At 39.1% G+C, this 25,209-nt stretch overlaps 1 protein-coding gene across 3 annotated transcripts in view; it reads right to left on the bottom strand.

Annotated features, from left to right (window-relative positions):
* Positions 1 to 5,312: 5,312 nt before the first annotated feature.
* The window catches only part of ATRNL1 (attractin like 1), a 744,737-nt gene continuing 724,840 nt past the window's right edge, over positions 5,313 to 25,209 (bottom strand). For 2 of the 3 annotated variants that reach the window (XM_043926138.1, XM_043926140.1), the window contains one exon: positions 5,313 to 9,759. In XM_043926138.1, coding sequence (XP_043782073.1) covers positions 9,635 to 9,759 — 125 coding nt within the window. In that variant the 3' untranslated portion in view covers positions 5,313 to 9,634. The remainder of the gene's footprint in view (positions 9,760 to 25,209) is intronic. The other variant, XM_043926139.1, reaches the window with a different exon arrangement.

Below are 25,209 nucleotides of genomic sequence, written 5' to 3'. Positions count from 1 at the left end.
TATTTAATAATTCTCACCTTGGTTCTAAAACTCAAAAGAGCAGACTTAAATGAACGGGAATTGAAAGTGCATGATAAATGCGTCCCTCATAGCATTTAAATCTCTTCCACTTGATTAAAAATTCCTAGTTCCTCTTCACTGAATTGTTTAGAGTTTTTGAGCAGCCTCTGCCCTGATTAAAACAAATTAGCATCAAAGATCCCCTGTTGAATGAGAAATCATTAATTGAGAAACATGCAATGCTCCTTAATTACCTTTAGAGCAGTGAGAGAACAAATAATCTCAGGTTCCAGAGGGGCCTCCTGCTCTGCACTGTGGACTCATTTCGTGTAGCTGCTGGAATAAAACTCAAGTTGCAAACACTATTGGGGAATATCAATGCGAGCTTCAGTAAACACACCGCTGATTGTTTATCTAAAAGAAAAATATCTAGATAAGGACTCAGAAGGAAAGAGGGGGAAATGTCTGAGTTTATTATCTTGTTGAGAGCTTTCAAAGTGTTTTACATGTGCCAATATTGGTTGAGAAATAATATAAGCTGTTCTTTCTGGTACAGATTTTAATGCTTTGTGTAAAATACTTCATTTATGTAATTACCTGCTAACACTTCAGATGCTTATATACAGATGAGTAACTTTATCATTTAACAGTAGGATAGAAAGCAGCAATGTTAAATTTCACAAAGTCCAGCTACAAATGGAAATTCAAATTTTGATGTTGCACCTGAGTCATTTATTTCTCTATCTATCGATACAATAGATTCAGGAGCTTCTGTGGGTCGGTGAGACATGACGTACCCTTCTGCCTTCTCAATCTAGAAAACACTGAATACTACCCCACAGGGGTAGCATTAGGAAATCAAATTATTGCAGGTGCTGTGACAATGTAAAGAATATCACCAAAGGCTCACACACACACACTGCCCTCTGGACAGCTTTCTGGTAACAACAGTCATATGGGACTGCACCTAAGTACCCAGGAAGGAGGAGGCATGGTAAGACTTGTTATTTAGCTGAGGATAGTATCTTGGTTTTATTCTAGTTTTCTCCATTTTATCCACTAGCTCACGGGTCAACAGCCTTTGAAAAAAATGACAGAATTGATTCAGTCACCTCTGCTTCTTTGGATGTTTTTGGTTCATGTACAGTTTAAACTGGTTCATGTAATATAAAGCACAAATGACCCAAACAATGCTGCCATTTCAAAATTGCTATTAATGTGGTTAAGACCCAATTCTGGGAGTTTGCATTTAATTTTAGTAACATGAAGTGACTTGTTTTGCATGTGGAATCAAACTTTATGCCAATAGTCACGGTAGATTTCAAACTTTATAAAGATTTCTGATTATTATTCTTTATCTTCTACTCCACCAAGATAATAAATTTGACATTGTTATAATCTTTGAAACTATTGCAAATAAACCCTTGAAGACTACATTGCAGGGGCAATTACAAAGACTACCTTGAGACTATCTACACAAAGTAATTTGCATGAGTGGGGGGTGAGAGGGACAGAGAAAGGAGACTGTCATTAACTAAATCAATGTATTATGAGAGGATATAAGAATCTTATGATATATTGAAACAGTAGAAAAACTGTTATTTTTTCTCATGGATTCCCATAAGGTATATTCTTTATTTGGCCATTCTACTTTAGGACAAAATAAATCAATTCACTAATGTGCAAAAGGCCAGGTGGTTCATACATGCTACCAAAGTAAGAATTACTAATGAAAAGTCTATCCCATAACCGTCTTCTAAGTATGGTTTAGGAAAGGAAAATCTTGTCACTAAAATAGTGCCTATTATGTACAAAAACACAAAGCATCCTTATATATCTTTACAAACCACTAGTTTGTAAAGCTTCTGAGAGACATAGCCCCTTGAGAAACAAAATGATGCTATTTGGTATTTTTCCCTTACAGAAAGGTTGTTTAACAGTCTACACATTGCATTTTTGCAGTGTTGAAGGTCAAATTGGAGTTGTCACTTCAGAAATCAGCAAGGGGTGGATGTTGTGTACTCAGAGTTTGTTTCCTCTTCCAACTAGTTCATCTGCACATAAATGTTCAGAAGACCGTATTCTTTATCCTCACAGGGCAATGAGCTTCAGATGAACCTGGAGTTCTAACTCTCCGCAGGGAATAGTCCTGATAAGTAGGATATCCCATTTGCCATTATCTATTTGTGCTGCAAGGTAATTCATTTTAGGCTGAAATCAAATTGTTTTAAGCTGAGCTGGGATTTTTATTGGTGTCCTTCCAGCTGGCCTTCCTTTTAAGTACCATCGTATTTCAAACAAGCTGATCTAAAGGAAAAGATTACCACTGCCAATGTGTATTGTCACAAGGGAACAAAGATGTTCAAGACCTATTTTATGTTATTTATTTTTTTAAGCATTGATAGTGATATGAGACTGCTAGTCTGCTACAGGGGGAAACAAGCTGACTAGTTGATGAAGGGTAAGAAAGATGTGTGATGATGGGAAAGAAAAGCAATCTGTTGGTACTTGCTGTAAAATTACCCTCTAAAGCTGAGAAAATATTTGCAAAATGTAATAAATACTTAAAAAAAATCCTGAAAAGTACAACTCTGAATTACCGGGTAATATATACCATTGGTTTCTATTGTAATTTAGTTATTTGGGAACTTTGGCACATATATGCCCTTTAGTGTTACCCATGGAGAAGGCAATGGCACCCCACTCCAGTACTCTTGCCTGGAAAATCCCACGGATGGAGGAGCCTGGTGGGCTGCAGTCCATGGGATTGCTGAGTTGGACACGACGGAGCGACTTCACTTTCATTTTTCACTTTCATGCATTGGAGAAGGAAATGGCAACCCACTCCAGTGTGCTTGCCTGGAGAATCCCAGGGATGGGGGAGCCTGATGGGTTACCTTCTATGGGGTCACACAGAGTCGGACACGACAGAAGAGACTTAGCAGCAGCAGCAGCAGCAGTGTTCCCCAAAATAATGAAGAGAATTGTTGCACATGATTCTCTGAATTTAACTTTGAATCTTCTCATAGTACAAGGATAAAACATCAAACTCTGATCTACTTCCTATTTCAACAACAACATAAACCCATCACAACACCTAGGTAAGATAGATGAGCACTTTTTATCCCAGGTTACTTAGGAATAGTTTAGACAATTGGTCCAAGCCATTAAAAGAGTTGGCATTTGAGCTCACACTAAAACTCAAATGTGTCCTACACAAGACCTATTCTAACACAACCTACACATCGGTCAGCAACAGGGGCTACAGAGGCACAAAGAATTGGTTCAAGAATTTGCTCAGTAATGCCATCTCCCAAGGTGGATTTTCTAGAGTGAGATCTCCTATCTGACCATGCTCATAGCTGGTTTAAAGAGGATGGTGCTTAAACAGCCGTCTTGCCTGAGTGAAAATTTCACTTCTGCCAAAAACAAAACTGGTCAAACCTTTGGATGGATGAGTAGAATACAGCATATCTGGAGGGGTCTCCGAGGGGTTCAGTTTCTTGTTCACTCAGGGCTGCTGCAAAACCAGTCAAGCAGGGCAGAATTACTTCCTCATCAAAGGGTGGGATCCCTGGAAGGCAGGCAGGTCAGAGTGGAGGCGGGGAGTGGGGGGGGGGGTGCAGTTTCTAGAAGCTCATCCAAAATACAACGTAGTTTCATATTTAGGAAGCAAAATAATAATACTTGCTGTTTTCATTTGAGCACCTGGACAAAGTAAAGGTCGACAATACTTCTTGGTGGCTGTAGCTGTGCCAGGCACCCTGATGCTAAACAAGGAGAAGAATCCATTAGAATTTGGAGACGGGGTTGCCTGTTCATCAGAAAGCACTGTGAGTTTGAGCTGAAGGAATGCCGGCCCCTCACTCCAGCCACTTACAGGTGACTTCTCAGAGGAAATCTTTCAGGGCAGAGAAAAATAAGTGTTGAATTGAAATCCCCAAATCCTCCGATAAGCACTGATCCGCCATCTACCAGCTGAAGAGGAGGCGGCTCCAGGCTCAGACGTTCAGAGAAGCTGCTGCTTTTTGTTGTAAGAGTAAGGGGCTCCAGGGTTCAACCCTGAGTGCCATGTGCTTCAGACACATCTTCCTCTGAGGCCCGCCCCCAAACTCTCTCCTTTCTGGGACACGCTAGCAGGCTGGGCATGTTTCTCAGGGCAGAGCGGTCCCCTTCCCTGACCTGACCTCCGGGAGGTGTGCAGTTGGGTTTCCCCGGGAGAAAGGGTCTGCCATGTTATCCCCCAGAGCACTAGCAGGGCCCCGTCAGGGTAAGGCCTTATGTCAGGAGACAGACGGCCTGCCTGAGCCCCCGAGTGCAAGAACGGTCAGGGATACTTGGTCCTCCTGTGGGGTTGGAGAGAACAGAGGCATTTGGATCTGTCTTGGCTACTCCCTTCTTAATAACGCCAGACTGAGGCCCAGAAGAGAGGTGATGCAGACATGGGCCAGGACACAGACGGCAACGTGGGGACGAAACCCAAAACTCGACAAGGAACAAGCAGACTTCTCTTAGAAAACTCCTCAGCTATGCCACGACTGCACCAGAGTCAGAAAGAGGACTTTCACTGCCTCCTTGGTGGCTCAGTGATAAAGAACTCACCTGCCAATGCAGGAAACGCAGGTTTCATCCCTGAGTCAGGGAAGATCCCCTGGAGAAGGAAATGGCCACCCGGGAGCTCCAGTATTCTTGCCTGGGAAATCCCATGGACAGAAGAGCCTGGCAAGCTACAGTCCATGGGGTTGCAAAAGAGTCAGGCACGAATAAGTGACTAAACAACAAGAACGACTTATGTAAACACAGAACACGTGGTTGGGACAGAGATCCTCAGTTTTGGCTGGAATCTTGGCCACTTAGGCGTCCATTCTCAGGAACAATCGAAGTGTTCAGCTTGCAATTCAAAGAGAACATGAAGGGAAACTACCCTGGTGGTCCAGTGGTTAAGACTTCACCTTCAAATGCAGGGTGTGCTGGTTTGATCCCTGGTCAGGGAGCTGAGATCCCATATGCCCCATGGCCAAAAAACCAAAATGTAAAACAGAGGTAGTATTGTAACAAATTCAGTAAAGACTTTAAAATGATCCACATCCAAAAACTCTTTTAAAAAACAAACCCAAAGAGAACATGTAGAAAAGGCCAACAAAAATCAGGTGAAGGAGAGAGAAATATATTTTGAATGTGGAATTCAATAATCAAATTTTATAACCAAGTCATAGATGGCAGATAAACTTATCCTTTGGTTAAGTGCTTTTTCCTAGATGATCTTGGGGAGGTAAAAAATATATATAACAAAACTGCATTGGCAATGGGGGTTGGAAGATCCAATGTTTTTATTTCAGCAATTAAATTCCTGATGAATAGCATACTATATCATAAAATGTTGGCTTTTTAAAGCAGGTTTGAACTTTTACACAATCTGTTTTAACACTGGCATGCATACCTGTATACATATATATTGAGATGGTTCTAATTCTTAATTTAAAAAATTTGATACAACTAAAATGTTAAATGTACACTATAATGAAAACACTGCTGTAACACCAACCAGATGGCTTGTATTCCTTGAAAAATTATTTAAAGCATTTTGACTTAGAATGATGACTTCATTATTTAAAGAAATTCTAACTGTAAATAAAGGCAGCTCTTTGGCCTAGTGCAATGTATCCTTAATTTGCCTAATCCTAAGAACCACTGAGGTGCTTGCTTATTAAGCATATGAATCTCCAGGGTCCAATCCAGTCCTTCTGTATCTTAATCTCTACAGGCAAAGGTAGGAATGTGCACTGACCCAGGCAGTTCACATGATCAAGTTCCAAACTCATCTAAGTAAACTCACACCTATTTTAGCAAAGAGGCTTTGGAAAGTTGATTTTTTTTTTAAAAGTATATGTGGGTAGAATTCGTTCATTTGATTAGTTTTAATTTTTTAAAACTTTTATATGAAACACTCTTCAAATCATAGTTTTATGTTCAATGCCACAAGATGTATTGTGTATGACAACCAAATGTAAGGATCGATCCCTTCTTGCCAAATTTGAACATGAAAGTGACAATCGATGTTCCTGTCTAAATGTCACCAAGCAATCATTTAAAAAATGCTTTACTAAAACTATATATTTTGAAAGAGTCAAAGCTGCTATGGACCCAAATATCCAAGTGGATTTTTTTTAGAAATCTCTACAGTCTAGAAATATAGGAACTGACTTGAGGTTTTTAAGAAATCTTCATTTGCAAAAACCTACATGGCTCTTACAGATGGTAAAAATATGAATGAAAAATTAATAGATGAATTGATAAAACAATTGGTAGAAAAAGAGTGGCCCGGTGGCCCCACGATTGTTAAAAACCAGCTACATATGCACTGAGGGCCCATCATGAAAGCTTTGTGTTTATTATGTCCACTATCTTCTAGGTTCACAACAGCTCTGCAAGGTGAGTATAGTAGCTTCCCCACACAGATGGTAAATCGGAGGCTTCGAAAGGGTAAAACTTGCCAGCACCACACAGCTCAAAGCTGGTTGCAACATCTGTCCTTGGGCCCAACCACCAGTCTGCACTCTAAGTGACCCCGCAGCAGCACAAAGCCATGTAGTCACTGCTGTCTTCCTGTAACCCAAAGAAAATGAGATATTGGGAAGCACAGTAAGGATCGATTACAGGTTGAAATATATTCTATTTGCAGTTTTCCTACTGAACATAACACCATAGTATATGGCATACATTTTCCTTCTATGTGTCTCACTAAATAAATTTTCATTTAAAAGCAATTATGAAAACCTCAGTCCTCTTCAAATGTATTAAATTGATCTGTGAGCATGTGCATCCTCTTCAACAAGAAATCTCTAACTGTCCACTATTAAAATGATTAAAATTGTTTTTTTTAACCAAAACTTTTCATTCTATTTAACCAAAGCTTTTCATCTTGGGTGGAGTAAGACATCCTAAAAGTTAAAGAATTTTTCAAAGTCATTCTAAACTGAAATGTACAGAGTTCCATTAAGGTAAGTTTTCAAGAGAATCAGTCATTTAATGCCTAACTTCTTGAACAGTATCTGTGTATACTTGTGGTTTCTTTTTTTTTTTTAAAGGAAGCTTCCAGATTAAAAGTGTTTGGGATTTGGGGGAAAAAGAAAATCATACAGATTCAAAGCAATTATCCCCAAGGTTTTTTCAATCTACTTCACATAGGGTGAAGTATTTTCTTGCCAGTAAAAAGCTTTGGAAAATTGAGAAGATATTGCATAATTTAGTCACAGAGTTAGCCATATTTAGCCCAGAAACACAGAGTATATGACTTTAACTTAACATTGCATTATGTCCCATAATTGTCTAAAATTCAAATTTACAAATTTTAAGAACTCTATGAGATTTGATATGAATGAGGCTTGACAATTCTTTCACAGTAATTCCATTTGTTTAGCCTCTCTAAAAATACAGCTGAAACAGATTTTACATTCAACTCTGTATATTTCTGTCTTTTTGTTATACGTGCTTTCATGATAACTGTTATAGAGTATTAAGCAAACTGGGCAATCATTTTATTTTTACATGATTCTACTTTTGTATTCATCGGTTTTGTCAATCTATTTTTCCAGGAGAGAAAAATCAACATTTAAAGGGCTCCCCAAAAAGCTAATAAAATTGCTTGATTGTTTTCAGGAGACATTTACAAACGTTGCTAAATTTCTTTCTTTTTTTTTGAAAGAAAATTTCATAGGGAGGTTAAAACAAACAGTTCCACTTCCTATCCCCACCAGAACCCCATAGGCTATAGATTAAATTGATCTAAGAATTAGTCTGACTTTTAACGCATGGAAAATAGCAAAATTATCATGCCAACATAATGAATGTATACTATAATTCATAAATGCCTAATCATCAAAACAATGACATAGTCATGGTTAGATGCAACCTAGCAATCTTATATATGATGCAACTACATATTTACGATCATTCCTGCTATACATCACATTCGATCCTCATCAAATTAAGCTGGCTATGTAAAAGTGGCATTGTGAAATAAACATTTAATATCACAATAGGGTCATATTCCACTACTGCACAACCATAGCATGCAAGTAACTATGCATTAGCTGTAAACAGTAAAGTGTCATTATCTTCCAGAAATCCAAAGAATGTGATAAGTACATAGAGAGTACTAAACATCAATTATATTTAAATGACTTTCATACTGAACAAAACTATACTGCACAAAGCAGCTTTGGATGTGTCTCTTGTCACTGCTCTCTTCATATATTCTGTAGTCACCTTGAAGTTAAGAAATTGCTGTTCCAAACAAGCTCTGTTCATCTACTGAGTTCTAGTGGACGGTTGTCAAAAATTAGGACACACATGATTCTACATTCCAATGTGAAAGCTGTCTTAAACCATCTTCCCTTTCTACCATCATTCAGATGTTTGAATCATTAAGAATATGCTGAATGCGGGCAGTGACAAACTTACTTTATTTCTCAAATTGGAGACTTTCATGACACCAATGTGCTTGTGTTAGAAATAGAAATACTGTGTATGCTTGCCAGCAAATGCTCTTCTCTACTTGTATTCTAAGTGAAACAGTTGGCAGGAAGAAACCTGGGTCATATTATGACTTGGAGGGGGTTTTGACTCTAAAATGCTTTTCACAGCGTTTGTAAAAGGTAGATAAAATCTAGCAGCTAGGAAAGGAGGGCCAAAAGAACGTGATCTGTTCTTATAAAAATGCAGATGGATCATTGAGGTCTGATCCAATGATTCCGAGGCAATTAAAAAAATTACCATATTAGAGCAGAAGCTTGCATACTGTAAAATAACTATTTCAGCTCTCTTCAGGTTTGTGGCATTGGAGGCTGGTTTGGGAAGGAGGAGAAAAATTGATTGCTGGACAGGCTTTTCCATGCTCTATCAGCTCTGATAATGAGTTAGGCAGTTGGCATGGACGACAGCAATGTCCTCGTCACTCAGAATTCTAATAAACCTCCTGTGAAGTTGCACAATACCATCTAGCCAAATGGATTCATCTTGGTCTGCATTCCAGTTAGGTGGAAAAGAATCACATTTGAAAACTGAGTTTGGACATGATACGGTCCTGTGAAATATTTAAATACATTTACCTACATCCTACTAAATCAAAATCTTGCTTTTACATTTACAAGGAGATAAAATAGTATTTAAAGCCATTGCAGTTTGTTCATTTCCTGTTCATATACAAGTGACATAAGTTTGCTTAGGAGGCAAAAACTGTACATTTCTCATTACTCAGGCATTATAAAATGTCTTTCTTTAAAGCCCTGGGATATAAACAGTTTGGTTTATATGAATTACATATTTTTCATCTGCATTAAGAAACAATATACATCTTTTTTTTTCCAGAGTACTTTAATGTTATCTATGATAAGCCTAAGATAGCTGTAAAAACTAATTTTATCAACTGTGACCATCAATACTATATTAATTTTATAAAACTCAGGACATTCTTTGGCCACTCGGGTCATTCCCCTTTCAGTGGGAATTGTGTTTGGGCCCTGGGACCATACAGAGATTTGTCTCCGTGAAAACTGAGGCCTTGGACCAGCCTTTAATGGAAGCCATTTACAGAGTCAAATATGACAGAACCTACAAGAGCAGTTTCTATTTCTCAGACACAAGTTCCTTGACGCGTTGAGAGGTGGTGTTTTCGATTTCGGACTCCTGAAGTTTTGTCTTTACTATCTGAAGGCTTCTGCTGTGAAATATCTATTAGGGCACTGGCAATTGCAATACCTGGAAGAAGAGGAAAAAGGCAGGTTAGACATTTTTGGGATGGCAACAGTGGTGGCCTCGTATTTTTTTATACTCAGCAATCAAACATGTAGCTGTTTACTGGAAGTTGTCAAATGGTTTACCCTTTACTTATAATATATCTTGTTTTACTTTTTTTCAAGTGAAACATAGTTGACTTACAACACTGTAATAATTACTGCTATATAGCACAGTGATTCAGTTATATGCATAAATACATTCTTTTTTACATTTTAAAATATTTCTAACCTTGGACATATGAACTGTATACATGAAGAAGAGCAAGGACCTAACAAAATCAACTGACTCTGACTTTGGACAATCAAATTGCTGTGTGACAAAACACCACCATCAGTGTGGATATGACTCCATACCTTTGTTTCTATGTCCAAACACAAGTGTGTTCTACAAGTATAAGGAACTTGCAGTGTTACTATTGGTTGTGTGTGTGTGTGTGTGTGTGTAACAAAAGTCAGCATATTGTTGTTTTTTTAATTAGAGTAGTTTTAGGTTTACAGAAATGTTGAACCAATATTGACACATGATTATTAGCTAAAGTCTATAGTTTACATTAGGGATCACACTTTGGGCTGTACACAAAGTTCTATCGGTTTTGATAAATGCATACTGTCATATACTCACTGTGAAAGCATCATCCAAAATAGTTTCATTGCCCTAAAAAGCTCCTGGGCTTTACCAGTTTATCCTTCCCCTTCCCCTGAGCTTATGGTAACCACTGATCTTTTTTCAAATATCTCTATAGCTTTGCATTTTCCAGAATGTCATATAGTTGGAATCACACAGTATGTAGCCTTTTCAGATTGTCTTGTTTCACTTAGCAATATTCCTTTAAGTTCCACCATATCTCTTTTTGGCTTGATGACCCATTTCTTTTTATTGCAAAATAATATTCCATTGTATTGATGTACTACAGTTTGTCCATAGGGTCACAAGAGTTGGAGACAACTTGGTGGCTAAACAGAAGCAGCAGCAATAACATATGATGTTGAGCATCTTTTCCTATACTAATTTGTCATATGTACATATTTCTTTAGTGAGGTATCCATTCAGAGCTTGTCTATTTTTAATTTTCTTGTTTGTGTTCTTATTGTTGAATTTTAAGAGATTTCTTTTACATTTTGGATACCAGTTCTTTTTCAGATACAGGTTTAGCCAATATTGTCTACCAGACTGTTCTCTGTCTTTTCATTCTCTTACATTGCTCTTAAGAGGTAAGAAAGTAACCTAGGGATAGAGCTATGAAATGCACATAGAAGAAAGACAACTTGTAGAAATTTAGTGAATAAATGTCTTAAAAATAAGAAAAAGATCATTAGTATTATCAGTAGAATATCTACATGAAAGTAGATCTCTAGCTATCAAAGGTAATGAAGAATATTGTTTTGTCCTCTGATTGACAGGAACATGTGTTAATACGTACAGGAATAGTAAAGCCTTTCCTACATTTATACAAGCAATGGCTGAATCCAATACCCTGGTTTCAATTAGGTTCAGTTCAGTTCAGTTGCTCAGAAGTGTCTGACTCTTTGGGACCCCATGGACTGCATGGACCAGACTTCCCTGTCCATCACCAACTCCCGGAGCTTGCTCAAACTCATGTCTATTGAGTTGGTGATGCCATCCAACCATCTCATCCTCTGCCATTCCCATCTCCTCCTACCTTCAAACTTTCCCAGCATCAGGGTCTTTTTCAATGAGTCAGTTCTTCACATCTGGTGGCTAAAGTATTGGAGTTTCAGCTTCAGCATCAGTTCTTCAATGAATATTCAGGACTGATTTCCTTTAGGATGGACTGGTTGGATCTCCTTGCAGTCCAAGGGACTCTCAAGAGTCTTCTCCAACACCACAGTTCAAAAGCATAAATTCTTCAGTGCTCAGCTTTTTTTATAGTCCAACTCTCACATCCATACATGACCACTGGAAAAACCATAGCTTTGACTAGATGGACCTTTGTTGGCAAAATAATGCCTCTGCTTTTTAACATGTTGTTTAGGTTGGTCATAGTTTTTCTTCCAAGGAGCAAGCATCTTTTAATTTCATGGCTGCAGTCACCATCTGCAGTGATTTTGAAGCCCAAGAAAATAAAGTCTCTCACTGTTTCCATTGTATCCCCATCTACTTGACATGAAGTGATGGGACCAGATGCCATGATCTTAGTTTTCTGAATGTTGAGTTTTAAGCCAACTTTTTCACTCTCCTCTTTCACTTTCATCAAGAGGCTCCTTAGTTCCTCTTCACTTTCTGCCATAAAGCATGGTATCATCTACGTATCTGAGATTACTGATATTTCTCCCAGCAGACTTGATTCCAGCTTGTGCTTCATCCAGCCTGGCATTTCTCATGATGTACTCTGCATATAAGTTAAATAAGCAGGGTGACAATATACAGCCTTGATGTACTCCTTTCCCAATTTGGAACCAGTCCATTGTTCCATGTCCAGTTCTAACTGTTGCTTCTTGACCTGCATACAGATTTCTCAGGAGGCAGGTAAGGTGGTCTAGTATTCCCATGTCTTGAAGATCATTTTCCACAGTTTGCTATGATCTACACAAAGGCTTTGGCATAATCAATAAAGCAGATGTTTTTCTGAAACTCTCTTGCCTTTTTGATGATCTAACGGATGTTGGCAATTAGATCTCTGGTTCCTCTACCTTTTCTAAATCCAGCTTGAACATCTGGAAGTTCACGGTTCACGTACTGTTGAAGCCTGGCTTGGAGAATTTTGAGCATTACTTTGCTAGCATGTGAAATGATTGCAACTGTGCGGTAAAAAAACTGACCTTTTCCAGTCCTGTGGCTACTGCTGAGTTTTCCAAATTTGCTGGCATGTTGAGTGCAGCACTTCCACAGCATTATCTTTAGGATTTGAAGTAGCTCAACTGGAATTCCATCACCTCTACTAGCTTTGTTTAAAGTGACGCTTTCTAAGGTCCACTTGACTTCGCATTCCAGGATGTCTGGCTCTAGGTGAGCGATCACACCATCATGTTTATCTGGTTCATGAAGATCTTTCTTGTACAGTTCTTCTGTCTATTCTTGCTACCTCCTCTTAATACCTTCTACTTCTTTTAGGTCCATACCATTTCTGTCCTTTATTGTGCCCATCTTTACATGAAATGTTCCCTTGGTATGTCTAATTTTCTTGAACAGATCTCTAGTCTTTCCCATTCTATTGTTTTCTCTGTTTCCTTGCACTGATCACTGAGGAAGGCTTTCTTATCTCTCCTTGCTAATCTTTGGAATTTGCATTCAAATAGGGATATCTTTCCTTTCCTCCTTTGCCTTTCACTTCTCCTCTTTTCACAGCTATTTGTAAGGTCTCCTCAGACAACCATTTTGCCCTTTTGCATTTCTTTTTCTTGTGGATATCTTAATCACTACCTCCTGTACAATGTCAGGAACCTCCATCTATAGTTCTTCAGGTACTCTATCAGATCTAATCCCTTGAATCTATTTGTCACTTCCATTGTATCATTGTAAAGGATTTGATTTAGGTCACACCTGAATGGTCCAGTGGTTTTCCCTACTTTCTTCAATTTAAGTCTGAATTTTGCAGTAAGGAATTCATGATCTGAGCCATAGTCAGCTCCCAGTCTTATTTTTGCTGACTGTGTAGAGCTTCTCCATCTTTGGCTGCAAAGAATATAATCAATCTGATTTTGGTATTGACCATCTGGTGATGTCCATGTGTAGAGTCTTCTCTTGTGTTGTTGGAAGAGGGTGTTTGCTATGACCAGAGCATTCTCTTGGCAAAACTCTATTAGTTTTGCCCTGCTTCATTTTGTGCTCTAAGGCCAAATTTGCCTGTTACTCCAGCTATCTCTTGACTTTCTATTTTTGCATTTCAGTTCCCTATAATGAAAAGGACATCTTTTTTGGGTATTTGTTCTACAAGGTCATATAGGTCTTCATGGAACTGTTCAACTTCAGCTTCTTCATTACTGGTTAGGGCATAGACTTGGATTACTGTGTTATTGAATGGTTTGCCTTGGAAATGAACAGAGATCATTCTGTCATTTTTGAGATTGCATCCAAGTACTGCATTTCAGACTCCTTTGTTGACGATGATGGCTACTCCATTTCTTCTAAGGGATTCTTGCCCACAGTAGTAGATGTAATGGTCATCTGATTTAAATTAGACCATTCCAGTCCATTTTAGTTCACTGATTCCTAAAATGTCAACGTTCACTCTTGCCATCTCCTGTTTGACCACTTCTAATTTACTTTGATTCATGGACCTAACATTCCAGGTTCCTACGCAATACTGCTTGTTACAGCATTGGACTTTACTTCCATCACCAGTCACATCCACAACTGGGCACTGTTTTTGCTTTCGCTCCGTCTCTTCATTCTTTCTGGAGTTATTTCTCCACTCTTCTCCAGTAGCATATTGGGCACCTACTGACCTGGGGAGTTCATATTTCAGTGTCATATTTTTTTGCTTTTTCATACTGTTCACGGGGTTCTCAACGCAAGAATATTGAAGTGGTTTGCCATTCCCTTCTCCAGTGGACCATGTTTTGTCAGAACTCTCTACCATCATCCATCTGTCTTGGGTCACCCTCATACCCTGGTTTATCACAGCAGTATAGGAACCATTTTAGTTTCTGTCGACTTCCAAAGAATTTTTGAATAAAGTGAGATGTGCCAAATCCCCATGCTAATCCATGAGACGAGACTGCTTGCTTCAAGAAGTCACCAATTTCCCTTTTGCAAGGTCTTGGAGACTTGACTCTGAATTGATTTGAACCAGTCCCTGAGCTCTCACAGACATCTTCTCAATGTGCTGCTCTTACAGGAAGGCCTCACATTGGAATCTCATGCTATGCAAGGTGTTGTTGAATTATTTTATTCCTTTGGGTCAACGTATACTAGATAAGTCTCAAATATGATCTGACAAGAACAGAACTCCAGACATTTATGACCAGAAAGGAATGCCAGTGAGGGGAAATGGGCAGTATAAGAAGGCCAGCTAGTCTCCTGCACAGTACTGTGCTGTAGAAATCAAGGGAAAGGGGGGTTCACGTCACCTGCATAAAGTACTCAAGGGGCCAGCAGGTGAGGCTTGCCACAGAGGCCTTTGGATCCGCTCAAGGAAGATTCTGGTGATCCTGGAGTCATTTCCGTACTTAGCCAGACAATTCAGCAGGTAATGAGGTGAGAGGGAGTGTGGCCAACATATATTAGTTCTATGTTGATGACATTTGTCAATGGAAAGAGGTAAGTAAGCTGGTACACAGAGGAAGCAGCAGGGTCAGATGAGATCTAGGTGAATGCATGTGATGATCTGAGTACATATATTTTTTAAAGGAAAACAGGGTTTCAGGTACATTTGAAAACAGAAGAGAAGGTATTTATGCAGAAGGAGAAATTAATGGTGTTATGGAGGGAAGGGATTAAAAAATTAATCACTGGCTAGGCTGATAATCTTCCATATTTCCCTTTTAAGAGTTGCTGCTAAATAAACTACTCTTTCAGGATATTAAATAACTATCCTGAGTTTCTTAGAGATAATACAAGCTCACAGGTTCAAAATTTAAATAAAAACTGCTTTTGTGACCTATGAAGAGTCCATATGAACTTCTGAAGTGTAAAAAATGGACGTTTTAACCACTTACTCTGCTGTAAGAAAGAATTATTTTGTTATTTCTTTAAGGGAGGGAGTTGAAGCACTTTAAAAAAAAAAAAAAACAAACAAACCACAGACCATGGTTGTGCTAAGTGACAGTTCTGTTCAGACAGGCATTACGTTTCCAAGGATCTCCTGGCACACTTATGTCAAAATTTACAACCTTCTGTTATTTTATCCTTGGCACCATCTTATCCAGAGACAGCCAAATATGAAAAATAATACATGTCTCTTTTAATGTGGACAGAGACCACTTACACTAATTCCGATGATCACAGCATCCAAATATGAAGTCATGTTATTCATTAAACTACTGCATGACCTCGTCCAAAGAGCCCTGAGAAATAACACTTTCCCACTTACATGTGGCTGCAAACATTGTTTTCCATACAGAAGATACATGGCCAAGAGAGAAGTAAACAGCTTAAGTGGCCAAAACAGGAAATTTTATGCTAATCCTAAACTGTGACTGTATCTGTGTATTTTGGGGTATGAAGTCTGGGTTTACTAATGATTTGTAAGCTTAGAAACATTCAGTTGAAACTAATCAGTCACAAGACATATTTCAGTCCTTAATTTAAAACTAAAATTACAGATCACGCTTGTTTCTAATTTGACAGCTTTTTATCCTTTCTTATGAAAACTGAACAACTAATTGCATTTTCAGATTCTACATTAACAGCAATTTGTATTCAAGAAACTGTTCTTTCCTCCAGGCAGTGATGTTTGAGTGACCACCACATATACTCAGAGGGCCATTTGCCCAGGTCTTATCTTCTTAATGGGCTAAATGATGCTTTTATTCAAATTTAAGCTTCAGTCCTTTCACTGGACCACACAACTGGTGACACACCATGAGTTCTTCTGCATTTAAATCCTGTAATCTAATTACAAACAGCACAATCATCATAATAACTGCATGTATGTGTGTGTGCCTTGTGTTAAATTAAGTGTAAGTTTTTATTACTATGTTTGCATTTCTTCATATTTTCATATATGTGTGTATGTGTGCTAAGTTGCTTCAGTCCTGTACGACTCTTTGCGACCCTTTGGACTGGAGCCTGCCAGGCTCCTCTGCCTGGAATTCTCTAGGGAAGAATACTGGAGTGGGTTGCCATGCTTCTTCCAAGGGATCTTCCCAACTCGGATTGAACTCAGGTCTCCTATGGTTCCTGCATTGCAGACAGATTCGTCACCACTCAGCCACTGGGAAGCCCACTCATATATGAAGAACTTTTAAAAATTGCAACAATAACCCCAAAACTGATAGGTCCTCCTTCATCCTGTAAGAGGCCCTGGACACAAAAGTAAACTGGAGAGACAAAAATCCTATCTTCTTAAATTGTCTTAAATTTAATGAGTGTGTGAAGGACTCATCAAAAAAGAGAGAGAGAGAAATTAAAGTAATTTCTATCATTACCTTTCAGCATATTTATTGTAAGGAACCTACTTTTCTTAATTGAGAAAAGGACGTCAAATCAGTAGCTCTTTAAAGAAAGAAAATATTGCCTCCTTTCTCCCAGAAAATGTAACAGTTATATGCTGGTAAGAGACTGAAGATATAGATAATGGCCAGATGATATATGAAAACAGAACTCTGGCCCATAGGCTGTAGCAACCTGCACAGGAAACCAACCTCTTATCTACAATCACCAGCCCAAGAACCCCACCTGCTAGGGCAGGCTTACAGGAGTCAGACTGCTATCTTTAGTAACAATTCAGGGTGTCAAACAATTACCCCTGTAACAAGGAGCCCTGAAAAGTCAGGACTTGGTTAATGACTGACAGCTTCCCTAATTTTTGTCCCTGTTTTCAACTTAGGACCTACTGGAGAAAGGTAAACATATATCCCTAACCAACCACATGGGCTTCCCTGGTGGCTCATATGGTGAAGAATCTGGCTGCAATGCAGAAGACCAAAGTTCGATCCCTGGTCGTGAAGATCCCCTGGAGAAGGGAATGGCAACCCACTCCAGTATCCTTGCCTGGGAAATTCCATGGACAGAGGAACCTGCAGTCCATGGGGTTGCAAAGAGTTGGACATGACTGAGTGGCTAAGCACACAACCAATCACGTAGGATGTCAAGCTTCAGGTTAGCCCGCCTCTAGCCTTCCAGCTCTCTAGTGCCAGCAGTCTCCAAGAAGCACATACTTGAAGGCCTCTCTTTTTTTCCATTATAGAATGTTTCCACACATTTGCCTGTCTCTTAAGTCTTCGCGGGGCTTCCCCAGTAGCTCAGTGGTAAAGAATCTGCCTGCATTGCAGGAGACGCAGATTCGATCCTTGGGTCAGGAAGATTCCCTGGAGAAGGAAATGGCAACCAGTTCCAGTATTCTTGCCTGTGAAATCCCATGGACAGTGGAAGCCTGACACGCTACAGTCCATGGGGTCGCCAAAGAGTCAGACGTGATTTAACAACTGAACAACATGTCTCTGCCACAGTGCAAGCAAGCAATGATGGATGACTCCCTCACTGTGTAGCAAGTTCTGAATGAGCTGTCTTTGCTTCTAATTTGGTTGGTCTTGGCTTACTGTCACACTGGCAATGAGGAAATAAAGGCAGCTTGAGATCTTTCCCGGATTGTTAAGAAAATGTACATCAAGAAAATCAAAGCAACTTAGAAATGAGGTCTCCGAATTGGTCTTTGAAGCAAATGCTTTCTCCTGGTTTAGATTTCACTAGGAACTTTTTCCCAGTGAGAGATTTTTCTGGTGATGATCCCGCACTCCGAGAGCCGCTGGAGAAAGTACTTCCTCCTGGCAGAAGGCTGCGCAGTGGCGCACGCCCCGTGTTCCATTAAAATCGGGTCACTCCTGAAGATCATTTTTCAAAAAGTCACACAAATCATCTGATGAAATCCACTTATTGTGTTCTCTAGGCCTAGCACAGTTTCTTGTTATCAAAGCAATACAATTAACCAGGGGAACAATTCATTATTTTAGACTGGTGGTCTAAAGGAATTTCATTTACCATGTCAAGATGATGCACAGACGCTGCAGGCTAGCAAAATTTACATCAAAATATGCCGGGAGATTCAATACATATGCTGGGGTTTAGGTATTTATTATAAGCTTTACCTTTTAGGACTTTTAGTTCTTCTATACCAGCTACTATAATATTTAGATTATTTAAAATATGAATTATCAACCTCATAAGGGAGAAGGTGCCATCTTCTATCTCCTATTCCATTTTCCATGGCCTCTTGGCATTCTGGACTGGCGCTTGCTAATGGGGAGTGGCAGCAAGCTGCCCTGGTTCATCCAGGGTGGAGCAAACTGGGAGAAAAGCAGGCTTCTTTGGGGCCATGCACATTTCTTTCAGAACACTGGCACCGTTTAGTAGTCACTGGTTCAGAAGCCAAGAGCTACCAGAGATATTTAGAACATGTAGAAGATGCACCCAAATCAGGCCTTTACTCGGGACCTCAGATTAAAAAACGCTTTCCTCTTAAATTTAAGAACTTCATTTCTCAGTAAATACGTACAGACACATCCGAAAGAGAAAGCAATGGAAATGAGTACTAAATAATTTAAATGGTAAATATATCTTTCTAAGACCACTAAGTTTGAGATAAAAACCACCAAGGAGAAACATTAGGAATTTAGTTATCTTGAGTAAAGCTTTAGCTTTTTCTAATGGAAGTGAAATGGTATTAGTAGGTGCCAGCAGTAACAATCTAATCATAAAATTACTGATGTGTGTTTGTTTTTTTTAACAATTATGCAGAACAATTAATAAGTACAGTAATAAAATACTGCACATCAAATGAAATTGCCTTGGAAAGAACACTCTCGCTTTATGTACCAACATTGCACTTCCATTTTACATTTGAACAGAGCCTCAGAAAAGTCATTCATTTCGAAATGTTCTCCTCCCAAGTCTGTGTAAGAGCAGGCACCACTATATATTTTAATTTTCCAAGAAAACAGCTTCATTAGGCGTGAAAGGTTAATTGCAGGTTTAAGTGGAGCTCAGGGAATGGTTCTGGGTCTGTAGTGAATTGCACAGCCTGCTTCAGGAAGACTTGAATGAGTGCTGTAAACTGTTTGCCCCGCTGGAATGTTTTACTACCTCATTTACTATCTGTCTTCTTTTACGGCTTGTATTTGTAGTTCTTCTAAACCTTTAATGGCTACAGTTTTATTTCACTGTAATCAGATTTAAATGGAAATACCATGCTGGGATGTTTAAATGCTTTCCCTCTGATTGTATACAGCTACATACTACTGATCGGAGTCTTGGCTATCCTTCACACGATTAAGAAAGTGACTTTGGGAAACTTCGGTGTGACATAGACTCGTGCTATTGTGCAGACTGAATTTAATATTCAGTGTGGCCACCCTTGCCAACAGGCAACTAAGGCTGGATGCATAATTAGAAAATATGCATTTCCATTTTAATTTATCTGTTGGAAGGCCAGCACCACTGAAGTCATTATTAGGCAAAACTCCAAAGGTTACATTGTTGAACAAAAATTGAAATACTTCAAGTGCTGAAGACACTGGAATGACAAATGGACTAGTCATATTTGTCTGAAACTTAGAGAGCTTTCCCTTCACCTACTAAAAACCAGTGATAACTACAGATGCCAGTGTTTAAATACAAATGATAATTGTCTTTTGGTTTATAAAATTTTGTTTGGCCTTTAACACATTATAATATTTTAAATTTTCATTTAATTACACACTATAAAATTCTACAAAATGTAATCTTGCTTGAGCACCACAGTGCTGAGCACTTCCTGAATTTTATATGAAATATTTCCTCATTGGTTAGAATGAGCTGAAAAGATCATGGACAGTACTGTCTCAAGTCATTGTTTAAGGCAAAATCCTCATGGTTTTTCACAAGCAAAGTTTCTCTTAGATCTTTTCAGTTCTGATTTTAATTACATACTAGGAAATTTTATTCAGTCATTTGAAATACTTTGTGACTCTTTTTAGAGCCAGGAACATTGTTAAGAACCAGCTTTGCAGCTGCCTCTTCATGCTTTTAAGTAAATTTGTAATTGAGAATTCCCTGTTTCTAAGCCAACAGGGAAAATATATCCTAGTATTTTCTTAATTCAATTAAAAAAAACTGTTATATGATAATCCCTTATTTTAAGCCCTAATTATCTTTAATTTAAGAGCATACTGTTTATTGAAGAAACTGAACTAGAGCAGTTTTATAAAAATTGCAATATTTATTTTCCATTATGTAGAGACACTGTATTTTAGCATTTCTAGTAATATAATGTCATTGTTTGCTTTAGATTAAATGTGATTATATGTAAAAGTATTTTATAGAGTGTTATATAAAGTGAGCTAATTATTTCAATAATAGAATAATAAAGTTTTTTTTCTGTGTGTGTGAGTGTGTGCTCAGTCATAACCCACTAACCCTGTGGACTGCAGTCCGGCAGGCTCCTCTGTTCATGGAATTTTCTAGGCCAGAATACTAGAGTAAATTGCTAATTCCTACTCCAGGATCTTCCCGACCCAGGACTGAACCTGTGTCTCCTACACTGATAGGTGGATTCTTTAACCCTGAGCCATCTGGGAAGCTCAGAATAATAAGATACTACCACCAATAATAAGAAATCACAATCAAATCATAAATGTTCAGAAAACTCGGAATTCCTAAGGATCAAAAAGTTATTTCAACAGCAGATCACTTCATTCAACTATTATTTCTTGAGTGCCTACTATATGCCAGGTCCATTATGGTTAAGCTCATAAGACAGATAAGACATAAAAGATTCTGTAGCTCCTGATGTTTACATTATAGTGAATCAAGCTCATGTATTCTTTTGACTAAGTTACTGTGAGGATTGAATGTGAAGGGCTTAGAGAAGTCCCCGGCATATAAAAGCTCAAATGTGTCTGTCACCATCATCATTATCAACAGTGGGAAATTTGAAGTCAAATAGGAAATCGGTAAAACATTGGTGTTCAAGATTTTGTCTCTATCCTTTAGGATCATCCATTCAATAATTCACTCAAAAACACAGTATAGCTATCATGTGGAATGAGAAAAGAAGGGGAAAAATTGATAGAAAGACATCACAGATGGTATCACTTGAGAACAATACTGTCTGTCAGGTGATACTTTATTCAGAACTCAAGTTAATTATTTTAATACTCTGGATAATAAACATGAGAACTTGCTCATGAACATATGAATGACTTGGGTGTGTTGTCTGTTTATTAAGGAATGTAAAAATAATTGAAAGTGATAATGGCAAAATAGATGAATGACAATACTCAATAAAGAAAACATTTAATTAATACTGCTTGCACTATTAAAGATACCACTAATAATTAACTTGCATCCATTTTTTAGAATTAAAAATGCTTTTACATTAATTATCTAGGTTGTTCCTCAAGACTGTTCTGTTGAAGTAGGCCGGGAAGCTATTTTTATCCTTGCCTCACAGATGGCCAGAATGAGGCACAGACTGATTGAATGAATAGTTCAGGCTCACACAGCTGGTGGTCATGGCAGGACCTGAACCCAGGATTCTAGATCCTTTGACTCCCACTTTGCTCGCCTTATTCCCATTAGCAGGAAACTTCTGTGTTAGTACAAATGGCTAACACATGATTTTGAACCAAAAGAAAAAGAAAATAAACTGGTAGGGATTTAAAATCAGTTATAGTCAAAGGCATTAATTATTGCTAATAGTAATAAAGCATCATCAACTCAACAGACATGATGAATTGAAGTGAACTCTGGAAGACAGTGAAGGACACAGAAGCCTGGAGAGCTGCACTCCACTGGGTCACAGAGAATTGGACATGACTTAGTGACTGAACAACAACATAGTTATAAAAACAACAATAATAATATAAACAAGAACTATTCTGTCAATACTATTGCCAGGCATTACATGCCAGGCATTGCCCGCCGCACTTTATATGCATTATTTTATCCATTTATGCAGATAGGAGTGGATGACAATACAGGTTAAACCCATCAACATGCATTGAGGGCATATTGCAGGCAGTGTGGTTGAGGTTGGTTGTTGTCAAAGTGTGAACAAGTGAAAATGAAAATCGCTCAGTTATGTCCGACTCTTTGTGACCCCATGGACTGTAGCCTGCCAGGCTCCTCTGTCCATGGCATTCTCTAAGTCAGAGTACTGGAGTGGGTAGCCATTCCCTTCTCCAGGGGATCTTCCCAACCCAGGAATTGAACCGGGGTCTCCTGCATTGCGGGTGGATTCTTTGCCAGCTGAGCTAAAGAGTCACTACCAAATAGCATCAAGCGAGGACAATGATATTGTACAAAAGCTCCTAGATTTGCTAACAGTGGCACAGAGAAAAATTCTACAAAGTAGGCATGAAGCAAGAGAGGAAGAAAGATACAAGTGAGAGCCGAGGGTGGGTATGGAGGTCGAAGATTCCCAGGGAAGATGATCTCTGAGCTGAGGTTGAATGAGAAGGAAGTAGTCAGATGAAGACTATTGGCATGAGGAATGTGGTATGTTCTCGGTGAAGTGAAGTGAAGTGAAGTCGCTCAGTCGTGTCCGACTCTTTGCGACCCCATGGACTGTAGCCTACCAGGCTTCTCCGTCCATGGGATTTCCCAGACAAGAATACTGGAGTGGGTTGCCATTTCCTTCTCCAGGAGATCTTCCTGACCCAGGGATTGAACCCGGGTCTCCTGCATTGTAAGCAGACGCTTTACCGTCTGAGCCACCAGGCCAGTCAGTCATGTTCTGGGTGGAGGGAACTAAAATGTGCACAGCATGGAGACAAAGGATGTCTGGGAAGCCTCCGGACATTTGCTATGGGGGGAACATAGGTGTGAATGGAGAATGATGAGAGAGAAGAAAGATAGTTAAGCAGAAGTGGGTCCACAAACTGGCCTTAGGTGCCAAAGTAGGAAATAGACTTTTAACCTATAAGCCAGAAAGAGACATGGAATGGTTTTTAGGAGGGGAGAGGCATAATCAGACTTTTCAAAGACTCACCTTTGAAAAGCATTTCAAAGAGATACCTCTACTGGTAGCACTGACAGACTGGAGTAGTGGGTGAGTTTACAATTATCAAAACCAGATAAGAGAGAGACAATAAGGAGAAAGAAAATCGGGGGAGAATGGAGACATATACATGCATGACCGTGCACCTGAAACTATCACAACACTGTTAATTGGTTCTCTTCCAATATAAAATTAATAGCGAACTGCCATATGACCCAGCAATCCCACTCCTGGGCATACACACTGAGGAAACCAGATCTGAAAGAGACACGTGCACCCCAATGTTCATCGCAGCACTGTTTATAATAGCCAGGACATGGAAGCAACCTAGATGCCCATCAGCAGACGAATGGATAAGGAAGCTGTGGTACATATACACCATGGAATATTACTCAGCCATTAAAAAGAATTCATTTGAATCAGTTCTAATGAGATGGATGAAACTGGAGCCCATTATACAGAGTGAAGTAAGCCAGAAAGATAAAGACCATTACAGTATACTAACACATATATATATAGAATTTAGAAAGATGGTAAGGATAATCCTATATGCAAAACAGAAAAAGAGACACAGATGTACAGAACAGACTTTGGGACTCTGTGGGAGAAGGCGAGGGTGGGATGTTTCAAGAGAACAGCATCAAAACATGTATATTATCTAGGGTGAAACAGATCACCAGCCCAGGTTGGATGCATGAGACAAGTGCTCGGGCCTGGTGCACTGGGAAGACCCAGAGGGAGCGGGTAGAGAAGGAGGTGGGAGAGGGGATCGGGATGGGGAATACATGTAAATCCATGGCTAATTCATGTCAATGTATGACAAAAACCACTACAATATTGTAATTAGCCTCCAACTGATAAAAATAAATGAAAAAAAAAAAAGGGAGAAAAGGGATGAACAGGACAGATATTTAAGAGAGATTAATATGGGAGATTAAAAATAGGGAGGAGCCTTGTACGACTTCCAGCTTTCCAGTTTGGGTGGCTGAATGCATACAGATGCTATCTGCTACTATATGAAGGAGGACCAGGAACAATCAAGGTGTGCGGAAGTGGGTGGATCACTTGCTCAGTTCTAGACATCCTGAATTTGATGACCTGTGGAACATCAAGTGGAGATGTCTAGATGGAGATGCAGATGTGAAGCCTGGGAATAAGTCGAGCCCCGTGAGGCTATTTGCATATATTGAATATGAAGACTTTCTAAATGTACGGATGAGTAATGCTAGCTGTTACAATAGCTAAATCCTGCAATCTCAATGGCTTAACAAATAGAGATTTGTTTCTCACTATATAAAGACTGAGGTGGGAGCCCTGATTGGTGTCAGGATGTGTGAGGGGATAAAGAAAGCATCTATTCTATGTAGTTCCTCAGGGAGCCAGCCTGATGATGCATCACTCTGGGGTTTCCAGAGTGCCTTGAGCACTGAGATACTGGGGTGTAGTTTTTTTTTTTAAGATTTATTTATTTACTTTTGGCTTCACTGGGCTTCGTTCCTGCATGTGGGCTTTCTCTAGTGGCAGTGCACAGACTTCTCACTGCAGTGGCTTCTCTTGTTTTGGAGCATGGGCTCTAGGTGTGTGGGCTCAGCAGTTGTGGCTCACAGGCTTAGCTGCCTCATAACATGTGGGATCTTCCCGGACTAGGGACCGAACCTGTGTCCTCATTGCAAGATGGATTCTTAACCTCTAGACTACCAGGGAAACCCCCTAACTTTTTGGCTAATTTTAAAAACAGTTTTATTTAAGACACTACATTTTTTACTTACAACACAGTGCTGGTAAATGCAATGTTACTTTCTCTCCCTGTGCAC

Source organism: Cervus elaphus, chromosome 15 (genome assembly GCF_910594005.1).
Source record: "Cervus elaphus chromosome 15, mCerEla1.1, whole genome shotgun sequence".
In the NCBI taxonomy this organism is placed as follows: Eukaryota; Metazoa; Chordata; class Mammalia; order Artiodactyla; family Cervidae; genus Cervus; species Cervus elaphus.
This window is presented reverse-complemented; position numbering and strand designations above follow the sequence as displayed.